This window comes from Mobula birostris, chromosome 2 (assembly GCF_030028105.1).
Source record: "Mobula birostris isolate sMobBir1 chromosome 2, sMobBir1.hap1, whole genome shotgun sequence".
Taxonomy (NCBI): domain Eukaryota; kingdom Metazoa; phylum Chordata; class Chondrichthyes; order Myliobatiformes; family Myliobatidae; genus Mobula; species Mobula birostris.
The window spans coordinates 142592619-142616030 of NC_092371.1; the positions used below are offsets into that span (position 1 = coordinate 142592619).

Genomic DNA, 23412 nt, shown 5'->3' on the forward strand with positions numbered 1-23412 from the left:
TTCTGCATGGAGGTCGGTGACCAGTGGTGTGCCTCAGGGATCTGTTCTAGGACCCCTACTCTTGGTGATTTTTATAAATGACCTGGATGAGGAAGTGGAGGGATGGGTTAGTAAATTTGCTGATGACACAAAGGTTGGGTGTGTTGTGTATAGTGTGGAAGGCTGTCAGAGGTTACAACGGGGCATTGATAGGATGCAAAACTGGGCTAAGAAGTGGCAGATGGAGTTCAACCCAGATAAGTGTGAGGTGGTTCATTTTGGTAGGTCAAATATGATGGCAGAATATAGCATTAATGGCAAGACTCTTGGCAGTGTGGAGAATCAAGGGGATCTTGGGGTCCGAATCCATAAGACACTTAAAGCTGCTACGCAGGTTGATTCTGTGGTTAAGAAGGCATCTGGTGCATTGGCCTTCATCATTTGTGGGTTGGAGTTTAAGACCCGAGAGGTAATGTTGCAGCTATACAGGACCCTGGTCAGACCCCACTTGGAGTACTGTGTTCAATTCTGGTCGCCTCACTACAGGAAGGACGTAGAAACCATAGAAAGGGTGCAGAGGAGATTTACTTTATACTTACTTTATACCAAACAATTGATACTAGAGCGTACAATCATCACAGCGATATTTGATTCTGCGCTTCGTGCTCCCTGGAGTACAAATCGATAGTAAGTATTATAAGTTTAAATTATAAGTCATAAATAGAAAATAGAAAAGGGAAAGTAAGGTAGTGCAAAAAAACTGAGATGCAGGTCCGGATATTTGGAGGGTACGGCCCAGATCCGGGTCAGGATCCGTTCAGCAGTCTTATCACAGTTGGAAAGACGCTGTTCCCAAATCTGGCTGTAAGAGCCTTCAAGCTCCTGAGCCTTCTCCCAGAGGGAAGAGGGACGAAAAGTGTGTTGGCTGGGTGGGTTGTGTCCTTGATTATCCTGGCAGTTCTGCACCGACAGCGTGCGGTGTAAAGTGAGTCCAAGGACGGAAGGTTGGTTTGTGTGATGTGCTGCGCCGTGTTCATGATCTTCTGCAGCTCCTTCTGGTCTTGGACAGGACAACTTCCATACCAGGTTGTGATGCACCCTAAAAGAATGTTTTCTATGGTGCATCTATAAAAATTAGTGAGGGTTTTAGGGGACAGGCCAAATCTCTTTAGCTTTCTCAGGAAGTAAAGACGCTGATGGGCCTTCTTGGCAGTGGACTCTGCTTGGTTGGACCAAATCAGGTGATTTGTGATATTGACCCCAAGAAACTTAAAGCTTTTGACCTGTTCCACTTGCGCACTACCGATGTAAATGGTGTCATGCGGTCCACTACTCCTTCTGAAGTCAACAACCAATTCCTTTGTCTTGCTGACGTTGAAGGATAGGTTATTGTCTTCGCACCATGCCACCAGGTTCTTAATTTCCTCTCTGTACTCAAACTCATCATTACCCGAGATATGGCCTACAATTGTGGTGTCATCAACAAACTTATATATTGAGTTTGATGGAAATTTGGCTACACAATCATAGGTGTACCGTGAGTACAGCAGGGGGCTGAGTACACAGCCTTGTGGGGCACCGGTGCTCAGAGTGATTGTAGAGGAGAGCTTGTCCCCTATTTTTACAGCCTGGGTCCTGTCTGTGAGGAAGTTGAAGATCCAGCCGCAGATCTGAGTGCTAAGGCCCAGGTTCTGGAGCTTAGGAATCAGTTTATTTGGAATGATGGTATTAAAGGCAGAGCTGTAGTCAATGAAAAGGAGCCTTACATATGCGTCTTTATTCTCCAGGTGTTCTAAGGAGGAATGTAGGGCCAAAGAGATGGCGTCTGCCATTGACATGTTGCTCCGGTTGGCAAATTGCAAAGCGTCAAGGCTGACCGGTAGGCTGTGGTTGATGTGTGCCATATCCAATCTCTCGAAGCACTTCATAGCAATTGATGTCAGAGCCATAGGTCGATAGTCATTCAGGCATGCCACCTTGCTCTTCTTCAGCATCGGGATTATTGTTGCCTTCTTAAAACACGAGGGGATCTTAGACTGAAGCAAGGAGCAGTTGAAGATGTCAGCAAACACTCCAGCTAGCTCGCTTGCACAGGCCCGGAGAACCCATCCCGGGATGCCATCTGGGCCTGTCGCCTTCCTTGGATTTATCTTCAGGAAGGCCCTTCTAATGTCCTCCTCGGTGACGATGAATCTCGATGCCACCATCGTTCATCCGGATGGAGCGGGACTAATCTTGCGTAGAACATGCAAGTTCGTCAGGAAGAGAAGCGCCACAATTAGTGATATTCTCAGCCTTTTCTTTGCACCCAGTTATCTCATTTAGACCCTGCCATTGTCTACCGGCATCCCTCTGGTTAGCCTGGGCTTCCAACTTGGCTCGATATTGCCTCTTGGCGCCATTAATGGCTTTCCGGAGTTCACGCCTGGATTCCGGGTAGCGACTGGTATCCCCGGACCTAATAGCCACAGCTCTAGCCTTCAAAAGGGACTTGGCTTCATAATTCATCCAAGGTTTCCGGTTAGGGAATACCTGGATCGTCTTGCGAGATTTAAAAGGATGTTGCCTGGATTGGGGATCAGGCCTTATGAGTGGACTCAGCCTTTTCTCCTTGGAGTGACGGAGGGTGAGAGGTGATCTGATAGAGGTGTACAAGGTAATGAGAAGCATTGATCGTGTGGATAGTCAGAGGCTTTTCCCCAGGCTGAAATGGCTAGCATGAGAGGGCATAGTTTTAAGGTGCTTGGAAGTAGGTACAGAGGAGATGTCAGTAAGTTTTTTTACGTAGAGAGTGGTGAGTGCGTGGAATGGGCTGCTGGCGGCAGTGGTGGAGGCGGAAATGATAGGGCCTAGGTAGTTCTAAGGTAAGGACATGTTCGGCACAGCTTTGTGGGCCGAAGGGCCTATATTGTGCTGTAGTTTTCTGTTTCTAAAATGTTATAGTTGTACTCTCATATAAGCACTTCCACATGCAGCTTATTCCACACACACCATTCCTCTGAGTGAAAAAGTTCCCACTCAGCTTCCCCTTAAACATGTCACCTTTGTCTCTAAACCTATGACGTGTTGTTCCAGTCTCACCTGTTCTGAGGGGAAAAATGTAAGCATTCACCCTATTTATACCTCTCAAGAGTTGTATATACCTCTATAATCTCCCTCATTCTCCTGCTGACCAGTGAATAAAATCCTAATCTTTTCAACCTTTCCCTCAAGTCCTGGTAGCATTCTTGTAAATTTTCTCTGCACTCTTTTTAAGCTTAGTGGTACCTGTCCTGTGGATAGATGACAGAACTGTACACAATATTCCAAATTTGGCCTCACCAACGTCTTGTACAACTTCACCGTAACTTCTGTATTCATTGCCCTGATTTATGAAGGCCAGTGTGCCTTTATGACCCTATCCATCTGTGGTGTCACCTTCAAATATCATGGATCTGTATTCCAGATCATTGTTCTTCTGCACATCTCAATGCCATACTATTCACTGTGTAAGTCTTGCCCTAGTTTTCCCACCCAAAGTGCAATAGGTCACACTTGTCTGCATTAAATTCTATCTATCATTTTTCAGCCTTTTTCCCTTGGTCTGGATCACTTTGCAAGCTTCATCGCTGTCCACTACGTCCCCATTCTTGGTGGCAACCATAAATTTGTTGATTCAGTTTATCACATTATTATCTAAATGATTAATATAGATGACAAACAACAATGGATCTCGCACCAATCCCTGTGACACACCACTAGTAAGAGGCCTCCAGTCAGAGTGATAACCATCTGGCTTCTTCCACTAAACCAGTGTCAAAGCCAGTTGACTATATCATCCTGAATGCTAGCGACTTAACATTCTGAACCAGCCTCCCATGCGGGACTTTATCAAAGGCCTTGTTAACATCCATGTTGTCCACACTTTTCCATTCTGGTAACTTTCTCAAAGATGTCTAAGATTGGTTAGCCATGACCTGCCATGCACAAAGCCATGTTGAATATCCCCCATCCGGCCCCGTCTGTCCATATACTTACATATATATCTGGTCCCTTAGAATAACTTCCATTAATTTACCCATGATTGATGTCAGGCTCACCTGCCTGTAAATTTCCCAGTTTGTCCTTACGGTCTTTCTTAAACAACTGAACAACACTAGAAATCCTCCAGCCCTCCAGCACTTCACCATTGTCTATGGGTACTTTAAATATCTCTGCTAGGGTCCCTGCAATTCTGTTTTAGCTTTCCACAAGGTATGAGGAGACACCTAGTCAGGTCCTCGGGATTTATGCACCCCTAATTTGCCTCAGGACAGCAAGTACCTTCTCTTCTGTAATCCGGATACTGGGCATGACTTCACTACTCTTCTGCCTCTGTATCTGACTCCTAAGTAAATACAGGTTCCAAAATTTCTTTTAAGATCTTCCACCATCCCATCCCTTTTGGCTTCATGTGTAGATGACCACACAGATTTTCAAGAGGACAAATTTTGTCCCTTGCTAAACTTTTGTTCTTAATAGTGCTACTGTATATAAGCCCTTGGGATTCTCTTTCACCTTGTAAGCCAGAGCAACATCATGTTCTCTTTTAGCCTCCCTGAATTCTCTTCTAAATGTTCTGTTGCATTTTTCTGTTTATGTCACAAGTATCTCATTTGATTCTAAATGCCTATACCTAATATGGACTTCCTTCTTAACCTTTACCAGGACCTCAAAATCCCTCAATAATCAAGGTTCCCTAAATCTGTTAGCCTTTCATTTTGGTCTCACAGGGACATACTAATTCTGTACTTTCAATATTTCACTTGTGAAGGTTACCTACTTAACATAGAAAACATAGAAAATAGGTGCAGGAGTAGGCCATTTGGCCGTTCGAGCCTGCACCGCCATTCAGTATGATCATGGCTGATCATCCAACTCAGAACCCTGTACCAGCCTTCCCCCTATACCCCCTGATCCCTTTAGCCACAAGGGCCACAACAAACTTCTCTTTGCTGAAAATCAACCCAATCGACACCTGCCAGATCCAGGTCTTTACCCAATTTTGAATCTTAACCCTAGGACAGTCCTGTCCTTCTCCATAATTATTTTGGAACTAAAGGAATTAGGGCCACTAGATCCAAAGTATTCCTCTACACATACTTCTGTCACATTCCCTAAGAGGAGATCCAGTATCACGCTGTCTCGAGTTGGGACCTCTACATACTGATTAAAGCAACTTTTCAGAACTTTCTCACATTTGTTATATCATAGCTTGGGCATGGCAGGTTATCATGTCCTTTTATTGATTATGGCCTATTGCATTTAATGTTGAAATTATGGGGTGGCTTAAAAAGACCACTGAACTGTGTGCAGTCTCCAGGACAGAGTTTGCAGCTTTGTTCACACTTAAAGTCAGAACTCCCATCTAAAGAAATTTCTGTTATAGCTTGTTCCTCCTCAACTTTTGTATTTCCAAATTAAATTTTTCTGATAAAACTGAAAATATGGCAAGTACTCAGTTCTCTGGCATCTTCCAATATCTTCTGTGTTGTTAAATTTTGGATATTCAACGTGTGCAGTTTTTTTTTTCTGTTCATCTATTCCAAAGCACTCTCAGGTGGCTTCACATTCTCTGTCCTGCGTCAACTCCAACCCATATAAATTCTGCTGCCCTTGTTGCAAAATCTTGACAGCCGCCACCACCACCACCACATCCTTGCTGCTTTGTATAGAATCATAGTCTAATGTTGCAAATTTAAATATTTCCTGATTTTAATTTTGATTCAGTTGTAAAAGGTTTTTGTTCTTTGTTATTGATGCAATATAGATAGAAGCTACTTTCATTTCCCCAAATGCAAAATTTTTTAATATAGCGTTTATAGAATCATACTGCTTGGAAACAGGCCCAACTGGTCTATGCCAACCAAAGTGTTCCATCCAAGTTAGTACCATTTCTCAGTGTATGGTCAATAACCTTCTAGATCTTTCCAATCCATGTACCTGTCCACCTGTCTTTTAAAATGTGTTACTGTACTTGGTTCAACCATTTTTTTCTGGCAGCTCATTCCACATACATATTGTCCTTTGTATTTATTAAAAACTAAGTTTCTGTTAAATCTTTTCCTAATCAGCTTAAGCCTCTGTCATCTAGTTCTTGTTTTCCTGACCTGGGAAAAAGTCTGACCATATTCCCCTATCTATGTTCCTCATGATTTAATGCAGTTCTATAAAATCACCTCTCTGTCTTCTGCACCTCAAGGAATAAAGTCCAAGCCTCTCCCTGTAATTCAGTCCCTCAAATCCTGGCATCTTATAAACTTTTTCTGAACCTTTTTCAAGATTAATAATAACTTTGCTATAGTAGGGAGACTAAAATTGAACACAATACTCCAAGTACGGTCTCACCAGCATCCTAAACTACACCATGACTTCCCAACTTTTATACTCGGTTCTCTGACTTTTGAAAGCCAACCTTGCTAAATTCTTCTTTACTATCCTGTCTACCTATGACTTCACTTTCAGGAGACTATGTATCTGAACTCTAAAGTCCCCCTGTTCTGCAGCACTCCCCAGGGCCCTGTGAAAGCTCTGCCTGAATTTGACTTTCTAAAATGCAATACCTTGTCGTTATCCAAATCAACCTCTATTTGCCATTCTTTGGCTCACTTACTCAACTGATCAAGATTACCCCTGTAAATTTTTTTAAATTATCATCTTCATTCTCCATTATACTACGTATTTTTAGTGTTATTTGCTAGATTATTAACTATGACTTATAGATCCTTATCCAAACCATCAACATAAATGGCAAACAAAAATGGGCCTAACACTAAACAGTAAGGCACACCACTGGTCCCTGGCCTCCAGTATGAGAAACAACTTTCTGTCCTCAACCTTCGCTTTCTAATGTCAAGACAATATTGTATCCAGTTAGTCAGATCTAACCAAGAGCAACCTACCATATAGATTCTTATCAAAGGCCTTATTGAAGTCCATATGAACCATTTCTACCACTCTGCTCTCTTTTTGGTCACATCATCAAAGAAACTCAAGTTCATGAGACATGATCTCCCATGCACAAAGCCACGCTGACTGCCCCTAATCAACCTGTCTTGCCAGAATCATGCATATCTTATTCCTTAAAATCTTGTCCAATAGTGTCCCTATCAAAGATGGTAGATTTACTGGTCTATGGTTCCCAGATTTTTCTTTGCTATCCTTAAATAAAGATACAGCATTTGATACCCTCCAGTTTACCGGTATCTCACGATGCAAATATTTCAGCCAAAACTCCCTCAGTTTCTTACTTTACTTTGGCCTTTCACAGTGTTCTTGGAAACACATGGTCAGAGTATGGGGATTCAACAAATTCCATAGCTTTTAAGGCATGCAGCACCTCCCCAGGTCCACCCCATTTACTTTTCCTAGTTCTGGTCTTCAGGTCTTTCTCCACAATAAAAGCAAGGGAAGAATTTTTGTTAAGGACCTTGTCCATCTCCTGCAGCTCCAGGGGCCCTATTCTCTCTGGATATACTTTCCTGCTCAGAATACATAAAAATACTTGGGATTCTCCTCTATCTTCTCTGCCAAGGCTATCTCCTGTCTCCTTTTTGCCTTCTCTTTTGAGCTTTGCCTTTCACTCATAACAGGAACATGCAGACCTTGTTCTCACTTCTCATTTTTAAAAGCCTCTCACTCAATATGGTCCGATTGTTCACAAACAACCTATTCCGGTCAAACCTCGCAAGCTCCTATCTCATACTGTCAAAATTCACCTTTCCCAATTTAGAATGTGAGCCTGTGGACCAGTTGTGTTCCTTTACCTAACTAGTTTAAAACTAATAGAACTATAGTCACTGGTCCCAAACTCCCCCACTGTCATTTAACTCTCCACCCTGCAATATTACCCAAGAGTAGGTTGAGCTTTGCCCTCTCCCTAGTAGGGCCTTCTATATATTGCTCAAGGAAACTTTTCTGAATACCTTTGATAAAGGCTTAAATGGAATAGAATTTAACAGTAAGACAATCCTAGTCAATACTAGAAAAGTTGAAATCCACCTTCTGTAACAGTCTACAATACAAGTCTGTTTATAGGATTGTTCACCATTGAGAGTGTTGGTTCCTCAGGTGTCCCGTGGGACCAATGCTCACAACTGATAACCAGGAATACGTGCCAGTGGAGATCACTCAGCTATTCTGGTGGACAGGGCCCAGCGGAGACTAGCGGCCAATGCGACAGCCAACCAATCAGAACACTGAGTTAGACCTATATAAACACAAGTATTTGGCAGAAACAACACTTAGTTACACAGTGATGTCACCTTAACTGGAGACAAAACATTTGTGACCTAATCTCCAGGCTCGGCGAATAGCCCTACAAGCAAGCAGCCAACCCAAGCTTCTCTTCCATTTGAAGCAACTGTATTGTTCTCACAATTCTCCACAATCCCCCTGCGTATTTATTCTACCAATTCCCATTGACTATTTGAGTGTCCATAGTAAAATTCCAGCAATCTGAATCATTCACTTATTTTTGTTCCATCCATAAAGTCTCACTGGATGATCCTTCAGTAATTTCATCTCTGACTGGTGCTGTGACATTCCCCATAAATCAATAAAGCAACCCCACCCCAACCTCTGCCTATGTCCCACCGAAAGTACCTGCACCAGAAACATTAAATTGCCAGTCCAATATTTTTCTCTATTAAAATTTTGCTAGATCATTTGTTGGCAAGTGTGGGTTGTAGTGCTCACTGCAAATCAGTGCATTTAATATTGTGATAGCACTGTGTCAAATTATACTCAAATGTGTGGACAATTGGAATATTTAAATTCTATAACCTTTGCCTAATTGGTGTAAGGTCCTGCTCTGAGAAAAGAAATCTACTAAGGGACCACTTGTTTAAGAATATTTAGGTTAATTATAACTGCTGTTGTAATAGACATTGCAGTAAGTCATGAGTTTTCCTGATATAAAAGTTCTGCTAAAAGGCAATACTTAATATTATTTATTTAGGTCACAGGACTTCAGCTGTGAAATTTGTGGCTCTCGTATGAGGACAGCCCTGCTTGCATCCACAGAGAGTAGCATTCTAAGTCTGGCCGATGTCGAGGCGAAAGAATTAGCAAAACAAATTAATTTCAAGGTATGTTGCATTTTATGAATTGGGCAATGAATGTTAAAGCATACATCCCACAAACAAAGCAAAATCAAATTGGAAAAATCACTTTGATTAACATCTGCACTGTTGTGTATAATTGTGTGCCAGTTTTTTAATGCCTTAAGATAAGCCAATGGAGCCATGGGTACACAAGTCAGAGGTAACTTCTAAGTAGTGTGTCAAGGGACCATAGAGATTAGGAGAAATTTAGGAAGCAATTCCAGAGTTTAAGCCCTTGCTAGTTTAAGGTTCTATAGCCAATGGTAGAGCTATTAAAGCTGGAAATATTTAGGAGCCCAAAGTTGGAAGGCTTAAAAAGATTGAAGATTGGCTTTATTTGTCACGTGTACATCAAAATATACAGTGAAATGCATTGTCTGTGTCAAATCAAATCAGTGAGTATTGTGCTGAGCAGCTTGCAAGTGTTGCCATGCTTCTAGCACCAACATGGCATACCCAAAACTCACTAACCTTAAACATACAACATGCACAAAATGCTGGAGGAACTCAGCAGGCCAGGCTGTATCTAGTTTGTGTGTGTTGCTTGGATTTCCAGCATCTACAGAATCTCTTGTTTGTGGTTGACCCTTAAACATACATCTTTTTTGGCATATGGGTGGAAAACAAAGCACCTAGAGGAAGCCCACAGTGCCGTGGGGACATCGTACAAACACCTTGCAAACGCTGAGGCAATTAAACTCAATCTTACAGCTAGTGCTGTAAAGCTTTGTGGTAACCACTATGGTACTGGCTGCCCATAAAATACACTAGCATTTACAAAGGTGAAGTTGAAGATTTCAGCAGCAAATGGAATTGGAGATGGAAGTAAATAACTCTGGTGAGCCTTCAGAGTTGGTGAACCACAACTGATTTATATATCACACCAGTAATGAAAACAGGCTTTTTAAGTCCTGTGCAAGCACCAGGGAGAAAGATAAAATCAAGAATTTGAGGCTTCATCTGAAGATTGCAGCTTTGGGCTTCCTTTATATGTGTGAAATTTCTACTTATTCTGTACTGAATATGTAACTACAAAGAATGGAGAAGTCCAGTGATGTAGGCAGAAGTGTGTTTTGGCATACCTACTGCACTTGACTGTTTAATTCAAAAGGTTGCCAAAAGATGGGATACAGGTTTCCCCCGCTATCCGAAGGTAGAGCATTCCTGTGAAACCGTTCGTAAGCCGAAATGGTGTAAAGTGAAGAAGCAGTTACCATTAATTTATATGGGAAAAATTTTTGAGCGTTCCCAGACCCAAAAAATTATCTACCAAATAGCATATAAAACCTAAAATAACACTAACATATAGTAAAAGCAGGAATTATATGATAAATACACAGCCTATATAAAGTAGAAATAATGTATGTACAGTGTAGTTTCATTTAATAGAATCAGGAAGTTTGAGCCAAAATCGATTTGTTGAAAAAATGTGCACGTCACGCATGCGCACACACCTGCCCACACAAGGCTTCATGGTCATGGTAGTTTTTCTTGGGGTAAGCACAAGTTTAAAGCGAGTATCTTTCAGTTAACGAAAACAGGTACTAATGTAGGCCTTTCGTAAAAGTGAAATGTCGTAAAGAGAACATTTGGAAAGCGGGCGACATATGTATAAGAAAAGGGAGAGGATTAGAGATATATCCTTCATCGCAGGATGTAATCATACAATTTTGGGTGAATATTGTCAAGGGATCTAATAGTGGGTGTTCTGAATAAAGTCATGAGGGGAGACAAAGATGACCTGAAGTAAAATGTATGTTCAAAGTTGTCTGATGGATGCTTTGGAGGATATTTAGCCTAATGGACCAAATGAAATGAGGAAAGTGCTTAAAGCAGCTCCTGGTCTAACAATTAGTGAAGATCTATAAGTTCTTCTAATTCGTTGGAAGCAATGCTTAAGGTTGAAGTGAAGCACATAATGCCTGCTTTTGCATTTTAGGTTTAAATTGATATCATGAGTAGTTTGTTAGGAAGTCAGCAATTTATGTATCACATTTTGCATTAAATCTGTAAGCAATTTTTCTACAATATGTGCATTTTAGTTCCTGTAGGAAATAGTAGTGAGGACTACAGGGAGAGCGAAGGATTAGGATGAGGGAGTGGATTGGATGGCATCACAAGTGTGATAGAAGTAGCATACTTCTGTTGTTGTAGAAGTACCTATGGTAATGGAGAGCCATACAGAAGACAGTGATAGTTTGATCATACAAATATAAACAAATGGGGACAAGGGATTTTCTGGCGTGGATGTAGAAAGAAGTTGCATTGGGAATGAGAGATGCATTTTGTGGGGAAAGGGATAAGTGGCATGTCCAATGTGAGATTGTATCAATGGAAGTAGCATGTGAGGTAACATAGTCAAAGGGGTGACCTTGAATATCAGGGATCATGTATGGAAAGATACTGAGTACGCAACCTGCTATGCTACTTTGAGAGAGAAGTTAAATGTTGCAGAGGCAATCAGCAACACTATCTTGATGGGAACCCTTTTGTAGTGTTAAGATGATCAGTAGAGAACTTGAAATGAGGTAAAACAAGGAGAAATATTCAAAACAAGGTAAATACCAGTTTAGAAGAGTGAAACTGTAATGTGAATCAGGCTTCTACTGTAAAATTGTTGATGGGGCAAGTAACAGGAAATAAAACCAGGGACGATAAGCCTTTCCTTCCACCATCTTTATAAGGAAGAGACTTCTAGAATCTGGCTATTTTTAATCTAGAGTTAGATCCTTGTTGAACAAGGAAATGAAATGTTCCCAAGGGTAAGTGAGAATGTGGACTTGGGATTACTAGACATCCCACCTCTCCCGGAAGTTCCGGGAGTCTCCCGCAAATTAATAGTGGCTCCCTGATGCCCGCAAATTATATACAATGTCCCAGAAATTGATTTTTTTGAGAGCAAGCGTGAGAGAGCGAGAGAGTGAGCAAGCGCAAGAGCAAGAAAGCAAGCGCGGGAGAGTAAGCGCGAGTGAGAGCAACCACGAGAGAGAGCGAGAAAGCAAGTGAGAGAGAGAGAGAGAGAGCGAGAGCAAGCGCGAGAAAGCAAATGCGAGAGAGCGAGAGAGTTCCAAAAACAAGTCAGAGTGGCAGAGTGTTCCAAAAGAAAATATAAAACATACGTCACCCCAGACTACCCTAAGGTGTACCCCTGCCTAATAGGGTCAAAAATAATGACAGTGTTGCTCGCTGCACTGTTTGCAACAGTGACTTTTCTATTGCCCATGGTGGGTTAAGACTGTAAAAGACATGTTGAGGTGAGTTTAACAGGTGTCATTCGTTCATTAGCATAGCTAACGTTATTTAAACTAGCTGGCTAGCTGCTAAGGAGCTACTCTGTTGCAGACATCCCACCTCTCCCGGAAGTCTCCCGCAAATTGATGGTGCTACCTCACTGAAATGAGTTTTTGCAGGGTGGGATGTCTGGATTACAGTTAGATTAGCATGATTTTATGGCAGAGCACACTTGAGGAACCAATTCCTCCTCTGTGCTTGTATGTTACTTGTGCAGTGCCAGTACTGAAGTGTTAGCCTGTAATGCAAATGAAACCCCAGTCCCTAAATAATATTTTAATACACAGCTATGCCAAGCTAAGATAACTGTTTGAAGTTTGTATATGTGTTACTTATCTTTCAATAGGCTGAGACAAATATCTCCTCCAATACAGAATCTGCTCCTGCTCCTGCTCCTGCACCAATAATAAATGAAACCCAAGATAGTCAAGTTTCCCTGCAACATCCAACCACTGGCACCAATCTGGAAACAGAAGATACACCAGAGGTATGTCAACCAATTTGTTCCATTTCTTTGGTCTCTACTGTACAAGTTTGCTGCAGGTATATATTCATGGGGTCCAGTAAATCTTATAATATTGTTTTTATTTAAGTGATCTGTGGAAAAGGGCAAACAGAATTTTTTTGTATTAACCTGGCCCACGGATATTAAATATTTCAAGATATGTGCAATAGGTTTCATAATTAAACAAAAACTCCATTATTATCTGTAAATTTGACTTGTTTTCACCAGTTGTGGTGTTCATTTTTTGGTCATTGATATCAATTTTGCACTTACTGAGGAGAATAATACTGTCAAGATAAGGATTGTCCCTGTGTCTCTTTTATAGTTTTATGTAGCACTTTTGTTCTAATGCTAATCAGCATCATATTTTTGCTGCATTGACTGTCTTATTGATGTCAGTGTTATTTATCAGAATCTGAACATTTTGTTCTTCACGAGTTAACCCAGTGCAGTTGCAGAGTTACCTTTTATTAAGTAATTTTCAGCTATCACTCCTAAATTCGACAACAAAGCTTCTCAATAAAACCTTCATGACAGCTTGACTTGTTGAACTTTTGAACCGTTTGGTCTGGAAGCATCCTTAATACAGTGGCATCTGGTTAATTGGTCCTTTAGTTAATTGGGGCAGTTGCTTGTTATAAATTGGGGATAATTCTAACAGAACAAAAGCAAATTAAGAAAATAGCCGGGATTCCCTTTGTTTATTTGGAGCACTATGCTGCTTAATTGGGGCAGGAGACTGTTGCTGAACATTTTCTAACTAGCAGCAGTCGTGTGCATGTCATGTGGCTGTTATAGATACTATACCATGCTTAGACCGAACAGTTTTTAAATAGAGTCATTTGTGTGTTTGTGTTCAAAAAGTAGTGATTTTTTAAAAAATAATTGAAGAGTAATAAACAGTAAGACCATTCAGAAATTTGCTCACTGCAGTTTCAAACATTTAGGCTGGGAGATGCCAGAAATGGCTGGGAGTGAAAGTGAAATAATTTTACTACTTCAACGAGTTAGAAACTATGAAGAATTTGAAGGTATCGACAATCATCCTAAATATTACACTGAAAATGAAGATTTGGAGGATGCAATTGTCAAAAGAACTGTTTGAAGGAAGTCCACTATCTGCACTTGTCTGCGCTGATTTTGTTCATTTATAGTCATCAAAAGAACATGGCAGCATACACTATATGAATTCCTCCATCATATAACTATTAAGAACTAAAACACAGTTTTATAGTACTGTAGTAGTTTTGGTAGTGTTCTAATTTATTATGTATTTCATTTAAATTTGTTACTCGGTTGTCTTTTTGTTTTACTTTTTTAACGATTTTCATGGAAAAGGACCTAGAGCTTTCCCAGCGTATATGATGAATAAACTCTTCTCGGGCTTCAAGCTGGGTACAGGTGTTGATTATAACCGATGTTTCAATGACAAGCTCTGCCAGAGTTTGTCATCGCAACATATAATCAACACCTGTACCCAGCTTGAAGCCCAGGAAGAGGTTATTCATTGTATTTTCATGAAACTTAGGCTGATTAAGGCAACCACTTAATTGGGCCAAAATGTTCTGGTCCCGATCTGTCCCAATTAGCCGGCATCCTCTGTATATCCATTAGTTTGAAATTACCGCAGGCTTGTTTGCGGTTCAGTTTAGTAAAACTGACATCCAGAACAACTGTAATTTAAATGAAATCCTGGATCTTAACTGCCAAGAGAGATCCCAGTAAACTTCCTTCATTTATTGTTCTGATTTGATCATTTTAAATCCTTGAAAGAATTTGAATGCTCTTTGGGATTTAACAACAGAAACTCATTCAAATTAGTTTGCGAATATACAAATTTCCTAGCTATTAAGATGCTCTGTTGTAATTATTTTGTGTGGATTGAATGTTTATGTAACACTCATCTGATATGAAATGCTGTAGCTTGGAATATAGCCAAAATGGTCTGGGTGGTAGGGAGCTTCAGCTTGAATTTGCAGATAAATTGTAGTCAAAATCCAGGATAAGCTGTAGTTCAGGAATGACAAAGACTGGAGATTGTTTTAATAAAAGCAAATCTAATGACATGGATCCATCTGCTCATGTTCAGTGAAAGAAAAGCTAAAATGCATCAACATCTTAAGTTAGGAAATTCTGCATATTTTATTTAGTATCTGATTAATTAGTTTGGTCTAGTTTGTGCTTACAATTGGGTCACCTCCACTAACAAAAAGCATTATTCCGTAATGTTGCATGGGATGCTTCTGTCAAAAGCAATTATAATTAAAGCTTATGAAGAATATATTATTCCTAAATGATGTAGTTTAATAATGGTTCTAATAGTGTCTTTGAAATGCATTGTGTTCTCTATCCCACCATATTTGTGTTGTTTGAGTCTACTGAAACTGTGTGTGATGGATTCATTCTATCACTATTCGCAGTTGTTGTTCAGACCAAATATTAGAATAAGGAAGGAATGTGATCTAAGTGACTTTGACCATTGAATGGATGTTGATGCCTGAGAGAGTGTTTGAGTATCTCAGAAACTGCTGATCTCCTGGTATTTTCTTGCACAACAGTCTCTGTAAACTGTGAAAAGCAAAGAGCATCCAGTGAGAGGCAGTTCTGTGGGCAAAAACACCTTGTTAATGAGAGAGGTCAGAAGAGAATGACCAGAGTGGTTCAAGTTGACAGGAAAGCGATAGTACTGCTGCTCACTGCATGTTTTTTTTTGTTTATCAAGTAACCACACGTTACTACAGTGGTGTTCAGAAGAGCATTTGTGAATGCACCTTGAAGCTGAATGGGCTACAGTATCTGATGACCACGAGCATACACTCTGGCCACTTTATTAGGTACAGAAGGTACCTAATAAAGTAGCCACTGAGTGTACAGGCCGAATGTACTGAATTTCTCATATAACCATCTTGTTATGCCAGGAACCAGTCTGGCAATTTTTCATTAAATGCCCTCAAATATGTCTGTATATAAGGTGACCAAAAACCATACACAATACTCCAGGTGTAATCCGTCCAAGGCCTTACATAATTAGGGATGTCTTTATTCCTGTTTTTAAATCCTCTAATAATAATAGCCAATATACTACTTGCCCTCCTAAATGAATGGGATTGGCAAAGCAGTAAGTATCATGGAGCAAAACATTTATACTTGGTCAATAATTAGGGTAACAAGCACCCCTAATTGTGTGGGCCACGGCAGTCCAAGCTCAAACTGGGCATGGCACCTGATGATGATGAACAAGCATCCTGTTAGGAATAGTGGTGAGGCAGTTATATTTATGATATTTAAATGTGAGCTGGATAAGGAAGAAATTTATAGGAAAGCAGGTAAGGAAATAGGAAAAGCTAGAGTGTTCTTTCCGGAACCAAGCATGAAACTTGATTGACTAAATGCCATCTTCCTTACTGTCACCATTTAAGATACTGAGATGTATCTACTACAATGGTACATCCACTTGAAAATTTTGAGGAAGTGATAGAAGAAACAGTTTCCAAAAGAAAAGGGTTGGCTTATTTTCTTTTCAATGGTTGACCTGATTCTTTTTGATAGAGGCCACAAAACTTTCAAGATGTCTTTTTTTTTCTCTCATTCAGCTTACTGGAGATGACGCTCGTGCTGAGAATCAGGAAAGTACACAAAGTGTGCCTAATACAACGTCTCTGAGCCCTCGACAGCGGCGTACTCAGCAGCAACAGCAGGCAAGACGAACAACTTCATCATACTCTCAAGTTCGTCAGCCACCTAATACTAATCAAATGGGATCCACTATCCTAATTGTTCTTTTGACATTAGCATTAGCTGCCCTTATTTTCCGAAGGATTTACATGGCTAATGAATACCGACTTGACTATGAATTGTAATGATCAGTTGTTTTCATATCACCATAGACAGGGTAAATTGCTGATCTTGTATATTCCAGCATGCTCGGTCACCATATTAAACAAAATATGTGGGACATTGTAGGACCTATGCAAAGAGGATATGAAAAGTTATAGTATGCAAAAGTTATGCATAATTATCCTAGGCGATAATAAAAAGGCATTTTCCAAAACTTTACACTGCAGGGAAGCTCATTAAAACTAATTTTGGGTCATAACTTGTTCAAATTATTTTAGTGTTAATAGAATTAAGTTTCTTTCATGAAGGCTATGCTTTTCAATATGTTCTGAATGTTTTACTGAACTTTTTTAGCTGAAAAGTTCTTTGGATGTTAACCTGGTACAAATCAGTTTTCTCTCTTTGAAGTGAATCCTGTTTCAACCCTGTCAATTAGAGTGCAAATTTCCAGCTCTTAAGTTAATTTAAGCACCTTATTAAGAGTTTAAGTACGTAGCAAATTTGAAATTCTTTTTGAATTCTTTACACTGCTCAGTGGTGTAGTTATTGGCACAGATTAACAAAGAAACAAACTAAATGTTAATATATCTTATAAAAAGGATCTATCAGAAGCATGATATAAAACCTAAAAACTAACTCTAAAATTAGTGGACATCATATGTATAATATCTCCTCCTTTTGGGATCTAGTACTTTAACAGAAGTTAGTTTTCAGGAGCAACAGATCGTTTAGATTTTAAAAGCTTTCTAATGATACAAGATAGCACAGAATAGGTAGTTGAAAGGAGAATTATTTAGCCCTTACCCAAGAAGCAATTCTGGCTTCCTTTTACTTTTGGGTAGCCTAGTCTGAAGGAATGTTACAATTATTATGATTATCTTTGCAGCACATAAAATACTTGTAATTACCAATAGGCATACAAGATAGCGGATTTGGGAATAGTGTTTGGCAAGTTATTTGCAGAAAACTCTTCCCTCACCCCGAGGTAACCAACAAAAGCATAAAATATTGCATATTCCAGCAAGCAATTTAAAAGAATATCCTTTCTCAATTATGGCAATTTCTTTCCTTGAGGTATGAATGCAGTGGTGGTCAGAATTGGAAATTGTAATGTATGTATATTGAATTTTCTGTTGAAAGTTAAAACACCATTTTCTTGAATGTGATGCTATACAGGTTTTTAATTTTTGATTTGACATTCTTAGTAAACATTGTAATAATGAGAGCTTGATTTTCAATTGCTGAAAATCTTTAGAACAAATATTTTTGCTCTTGCTAATTTTTCTATTTTAAAACAATGTAAGTGTTTTAACGCTGTATTTCCAACTAAGGAATTCATTTTTGTGGGACCTGAATACTTCATGAAACCATCATCACAGCACTTTACAGTTGAAGGGAACAACATGTTTACTCTGATTTTCTTATGCATTATTGTAACCAGGCTCAAGGTAGATGTTTGAGGCAAAAGTTTTTTTTAAATAACTTTTTGTGAGTTTGGAAGAATAAATGGCCATGCATGTTTGGTAGCTTTGCCTGTCATCCATTCCAGAAGTTACTTTGGAGAGTTTTGTATCAAAGTTCATTTGGTGTGATATGACTTCTGTTGCAAGCACAATTCTGAAGTTCACTAAAACAATGCTGGTACAACAGTTAATTATATTGAATAAATATAATTCCAAATTTATTGATTGAGCTTTTTCTCCTCCAGTTTTTCTTGCATTAATCTAGTGATTAGTTCTTTAAATATTAAAACTGCTTTCAGTCATGGCTTACATAGCTGAAAAGAAACACAGCTAGAGATGTATAATATAAATTTAGTGGCACAACTAGGTATCTTTTAATAGAGATATTAAATAATATTTATGTAACCCCTGAAAGTTATTTTGTACATGATATGTACTACTTTACTGCAATAGGCATAATAATAGACAGTGGACTAAATGATCTCATCCTGTACATGTCTCCCTCCTGTAGATTTAATTTCAGTTATGCTCTGTTGGTTTTGCTTATTTTATGTCCATAGCTAGAAGATGCTAGAAATAATTGCATTAAGCATAAGTCCTATTATATCCAATCTGGTTAATATGCCTGTATATTTCTGGTATTTTATTACCTTTTCACTATGTACACTTTTACTTTGTAGGGGTCTGTTTATCGACTTTCCAAAAGACAAAAAATATATATTTTATTAATAAAATTGTATTTATTTTTAAATTATAGTTAGCAGTTAATGTGTGTAACAGAATGTAATGGGATGCTTTTTTTTTGAAGAGAAAAGATAATTTTATGGAGTGATTATTTGTGGGAATTATTTTTCATAATTTTCTGAGGCTTTTTAATCCAAGTTTGGAAGCTGATTTCTTGATTACTTTTGGGCTGAAATCTTTAATATTATTGGACCAGATCGAAGAGGAAGTTGAAAAGCCATCTGCTAGAATGTCAATAATAGGTGAGGTTGGAAAACATTGTTACATTTCTAGCATCACCCTATTGTAAGCAAAACCATTGGTGTGCAGACACCAGCCAAGCTCTTGAAGATCAGTTTTCTGCAGCTTCCATGGATTTCTTTCTTTCCACCTGACCAGGTTCTTGGATTGAACCAGACTAGTTTCCAGGAGTTTCAGGAGCCACATACTTTTACTTTTGTATCCTCTACTGGATAATCATTGTCAAAATGTTTTTCTGTCATACTGCTTTATCACCTTTCATATTCTAGTCTCGCATTGATAGGTCCCCAAAGTGAGCTCACAGAAAACTAAATACTGCAGATGCTGGGAATATAAACAAAATCCCATGTTTACAGCATTTGCAGTATATTTCATTTCCTCCTAGAAACTACACCCCTCATTTTATTTGTACCAAGTCTTGCTTTGCACATGGTTCTTTTTCATGCAGTGCAGAGGTTCATTCTTTATGCCCTTTGTAACGGCCTAGCTAAAAATCCATTGGGTACAATGTTCCACTAGGGATGCCAACAAATGCTGATCTTACATGCCCTCATTAAATAAATGGATTTAGTAGTTTAGTGAAAAAATGTGCATGTTCATGTCTAAATACATCTACAGGAGCTGTAATATCAATCTCTGAAGTTAGATGTCCTTTGTTCAAACATGCCTGTAAAAACTGGCTTTTGTACTACTCCTAGCATTCCTTTTTTGAATCTTGATTAAGCCTCTTTGTCACCCTGGATTACATTCTTCATCAGACTCTATAATCAATTAAATCAATGTATTCTTGAGCTGCACTCAGACATTAAACAGATTGTCATAGAGCTGTTCAGCATGGAAGTAAGTCTAACTGAGCTAGTACCATTTACCTGCATTTGACCCATATCCCCCTAAACCTTTTCTATCCTTGGACCAGTCCAAAAGTCTACCTGCCTCTGAACCTTCAATAAACTCATCAAAATAAGCAGTCAGAGGAAGTTGACAGAGGGCAGGTGTCACTCAGAACTGTTTGAGTCTTGCGATGATGTCTACAGCATCTGGATTTGTGCTTGTATTTTTAATTAAGCAGGCTTAGTTTTCATTACCAGTATGCATATAGTACAACATATAGGATTGAAATAAATAATTTTATAAAGTTCCAGATATGGCATTTGTCTGCGTTGTTAGCTCTATGCAACACAATAATGCTTTTTTTAAAAAAAAATGGCTAATAACATTAATAGCCTTTGGTGGTTGTCCATCATGTCCGACAGTAGCAGGAAACCTGTGCAGAAGAGTTTTTAAAGTGAAAAGACAGTTGCACTGGGGCAGTTCTACTCTCCCAACCTCAGAAATCTGGATCTAGTGCTACAAACAAGCATCACAACTGAGACACACACAAAAGTTGCTGGTGAATGCAGCAGGCCAGGCAGCATCTTCCTTGGTTGCAGTGGATGACCATGACTTCTGTGCCTCCTCATGCCCTTCGCTCCCCATGGAGCATTGCAAAGCCATCTTCCCGGCCATTGGATCTCACTGTAGATCTCATCCTCCCAGTCAGCCGGAGTTGATTTTGCATGGTAGGACAGGCATATCCCGATTCCTATCTCACTGGTTATGAGGCCATCAGCTACCCTCACCAAGTTTAGCCCACCTGTCAAAGCAGTGTACATGGATATAGCATGCAAACAGTACCACTTGGAAGCACAACTGAGAACTCTGCATCTGCTGAGTGAGCTGCACTGGAATGGACACGACCAGCCCTTTCAACAGAGGTGCTACCCTCTCTGGACACCCCAACTGGGATAACATAACCTTGAACTGCATATCAAAATATGGCAGGACCTTTGACTCCAATCAGAGGTGCTGTAGAAAGAGCTTTCTTACAGCGCTAGTTTTTGTATTTTTTAAAAAAAATCATGTGTGATCCAAATTTCAAAATTTTCTGATGCCTAAGGATAATAAATCATTTTGTTTAAAGGCAACAAATGATTTATTCATACTACTTCATACTTTATACTTTATTGATCCCGAGGGAAATTGGTTTTCGTTACAGTTGCACCATAAATAATAAATAGTAATAGAACCATAAATAGTTAAATAGTAATATGTAAATTATGCCAGTAAATTATGAAATAAGTCCAGGACCAGTCCAGGTGTCTGACCCTCCAAGGGAGGAGTTGTAAAGTTTGATGGCCACAGGCAGGAATGACTTCCTATGACGCTCTGTGTTGCATCTCGGTGGAATGAGTCTCTGGCTGAATGTACTCTTGTGCTCACCCGGTACATTATGTAGTGGATGGGAGACATTGACCAAGATGGCATGCAACTTAGACAGCATCCTCTTTTCAGACACCACCGTGAAAGAGTCCAGTTCCATCCCCACAACATCATTGGCCTTACGAATAAGTTTGTTGATTCTGTTGGTGTCTGCTACCCTCAGCCTGCTGCCCCAGCACACAACAGCAAACATGATAGCACTGGCCACCACAGACTCGTAGAACATCCTCAGCATCGTCCGGCATTTGTTAAAGGACCTCAGTCTCCTCAAGAAATAGAGACGGCTCTGACCCTTCTTGTAGACAGCCTCAGTGTTCTTTGACCAGTCCAGTTTATTGTCAATTTGTATCCCCAGGTATTTGTAATCCTCCACCATGTCCATGCTGACCCCCTGGATGGAAACAGGGGTCACCGGTACCTTAGCTCTCCTCAGGTCTACCACCAGCTCATAATTCTGCTCACACCATGTGACAAAGTTTCCTACCGTAGCCCTGTACTCAGCCTCATCTCCCTTGCTGATGTATCCAACTATGGCAGAGTCATCCTAAAACTTCTGAAGATGACAAGACTCTGTGCAGTAGTTGAAGTCCAAGGTGTAAATGGTGAAGATAAAGGGAGACAAGACAGTCCCCTGTGGAGCCTCAGTGCTGCTGATCACTCTGTCGGACACACCGTGTTACAAGCACACGTACTGTGGTCTGCCAGTCAGGTAATCAAGAATCCATGATGCCAGGGAAGCATCCACCTGCATCGCTGTCAGCTTCTCCCCCAGCAGAGCAGTGCGGATGGTGTTGAACGCACTGGAGAAGTCAAAAAACATGACCCTCACAATGCTCGCTGGCTCGTCCGGGTGGGCGTAGACACGGTTCAGCAGGCAGACGATGGCATCCTCAACTCCTAGTCGGGGCTGGTAGGCGAACTGGAGGGGATCTAAATGTGGCCTGACCATAGGCTGGAGCAGCTCCAGGACAAGTCTCTCCAGGGTCTTCATGATGTGGGAGGTCAATGCCACTGGTCTGTATTCATTGAGGCCGCTGGGGCGCGGCGTCTTCGGCACAGGGACGAGGCAGGACGTCTTCCACAGTACAGGAATCCTCCGGAGCCTCAGGCTCAGGTTGAATACATGGCGAAGTACTCCACATAGCTGAGGGGTACAGGCTTTGAGCACCCTGGTACTGACACCGTCTGGTCCTGCAGCCTTGCGTGGGTTGAGACGTTTCAGCTGTCTTCTCACCTGTTCAGCTGTGAAACCCACCATGGTGTTTTCGTGTGGGGAAGGGGTATAGTCATGAGAGCAGGGTGGGGGACTGTGAGGAGGGGTAGGAGGGGAGAGTGGAATATGTGTTGGTTTCACAACAGATGGCTCATGTGGGGGATGGGCAGGGGCCACAATGTCAAATCTGTTAAAGAACAGGTTAAGTTCATTGGCCCTGTCCGCACTGCCTTCAGCTCCTCTGTTGCTAGTTTGCCGGAACCCAGTGATGGTCCTCATCCCCCTCCAGACCTCTCTCATGTTGTTCTGCTGGAGTTTCCACTCAAGCTTCCTCCTGTACCTGTCTTTAGCCTCCCTGATCCTGGCTTTCAGGTCCCTCTGTAATGCCCTCAGCTCCTCCCTATTTCCATCTCTAAACGCCCTCTTTTTAGCGTTCAGGATGTCCTTAATGTCCTTTGTCACCCATGGCTTGTTATTTGAATAACAAAGGACAGTTCTTGTCGGAACATTGCAGTCCACACAGAAGTTGATGTAATCAGTGATGCACTCTGTGAGGCCATCAATATCCTCTCCATGTGGCTCACAGAGTGCCTGCCAGTCTGTCACCTCAAAACAACCCTGGAGCGCCTCATAAGCCTCCTCCGACCATTTTCTCACTGTCCTCGAGTTTGCTGGTTTACTCTTCACCAGAGGCACGTAGCAGGGTTTTAGATGCACCAGGTTGTGATCTGACCTTCCCAGTGGGGGGAGGGGAGAGGA

The 23412-nt window shown here is 40.5% G+C and overlaps 1 protein-coding gene across 1 annotated transcript in view; it reads left to right on the plus strand.

Moving 5' to 3' along the window:
- ube2j1 (ubiquitin-conjugating enzyme E2, J1) overlaps nt 1-18426 on the plus strand; it is a 39911-nt gene extending 21485 nt beyond the window's left edge. Inside the window, exons 6-8 of the mRNA XM_072249937.1 lie at nt 8957-9086; nt 12739-12879; nt 16491-18426. Coding sequence (XP_072106038.1) covers nt 8957-9086; nt 12739-12879; nt 16491-16757 — 538 coding nt within the window. The 3' untranslated portion in view covers nt 16758-18426. The remainder of the gene's footprint in view (nt 1-8956; nt 9087-12738; nt 12880-16490) is intronic.
- The last annotated feature ends 4986 nt before the right edge of the window (nt 18427-23412 follow it).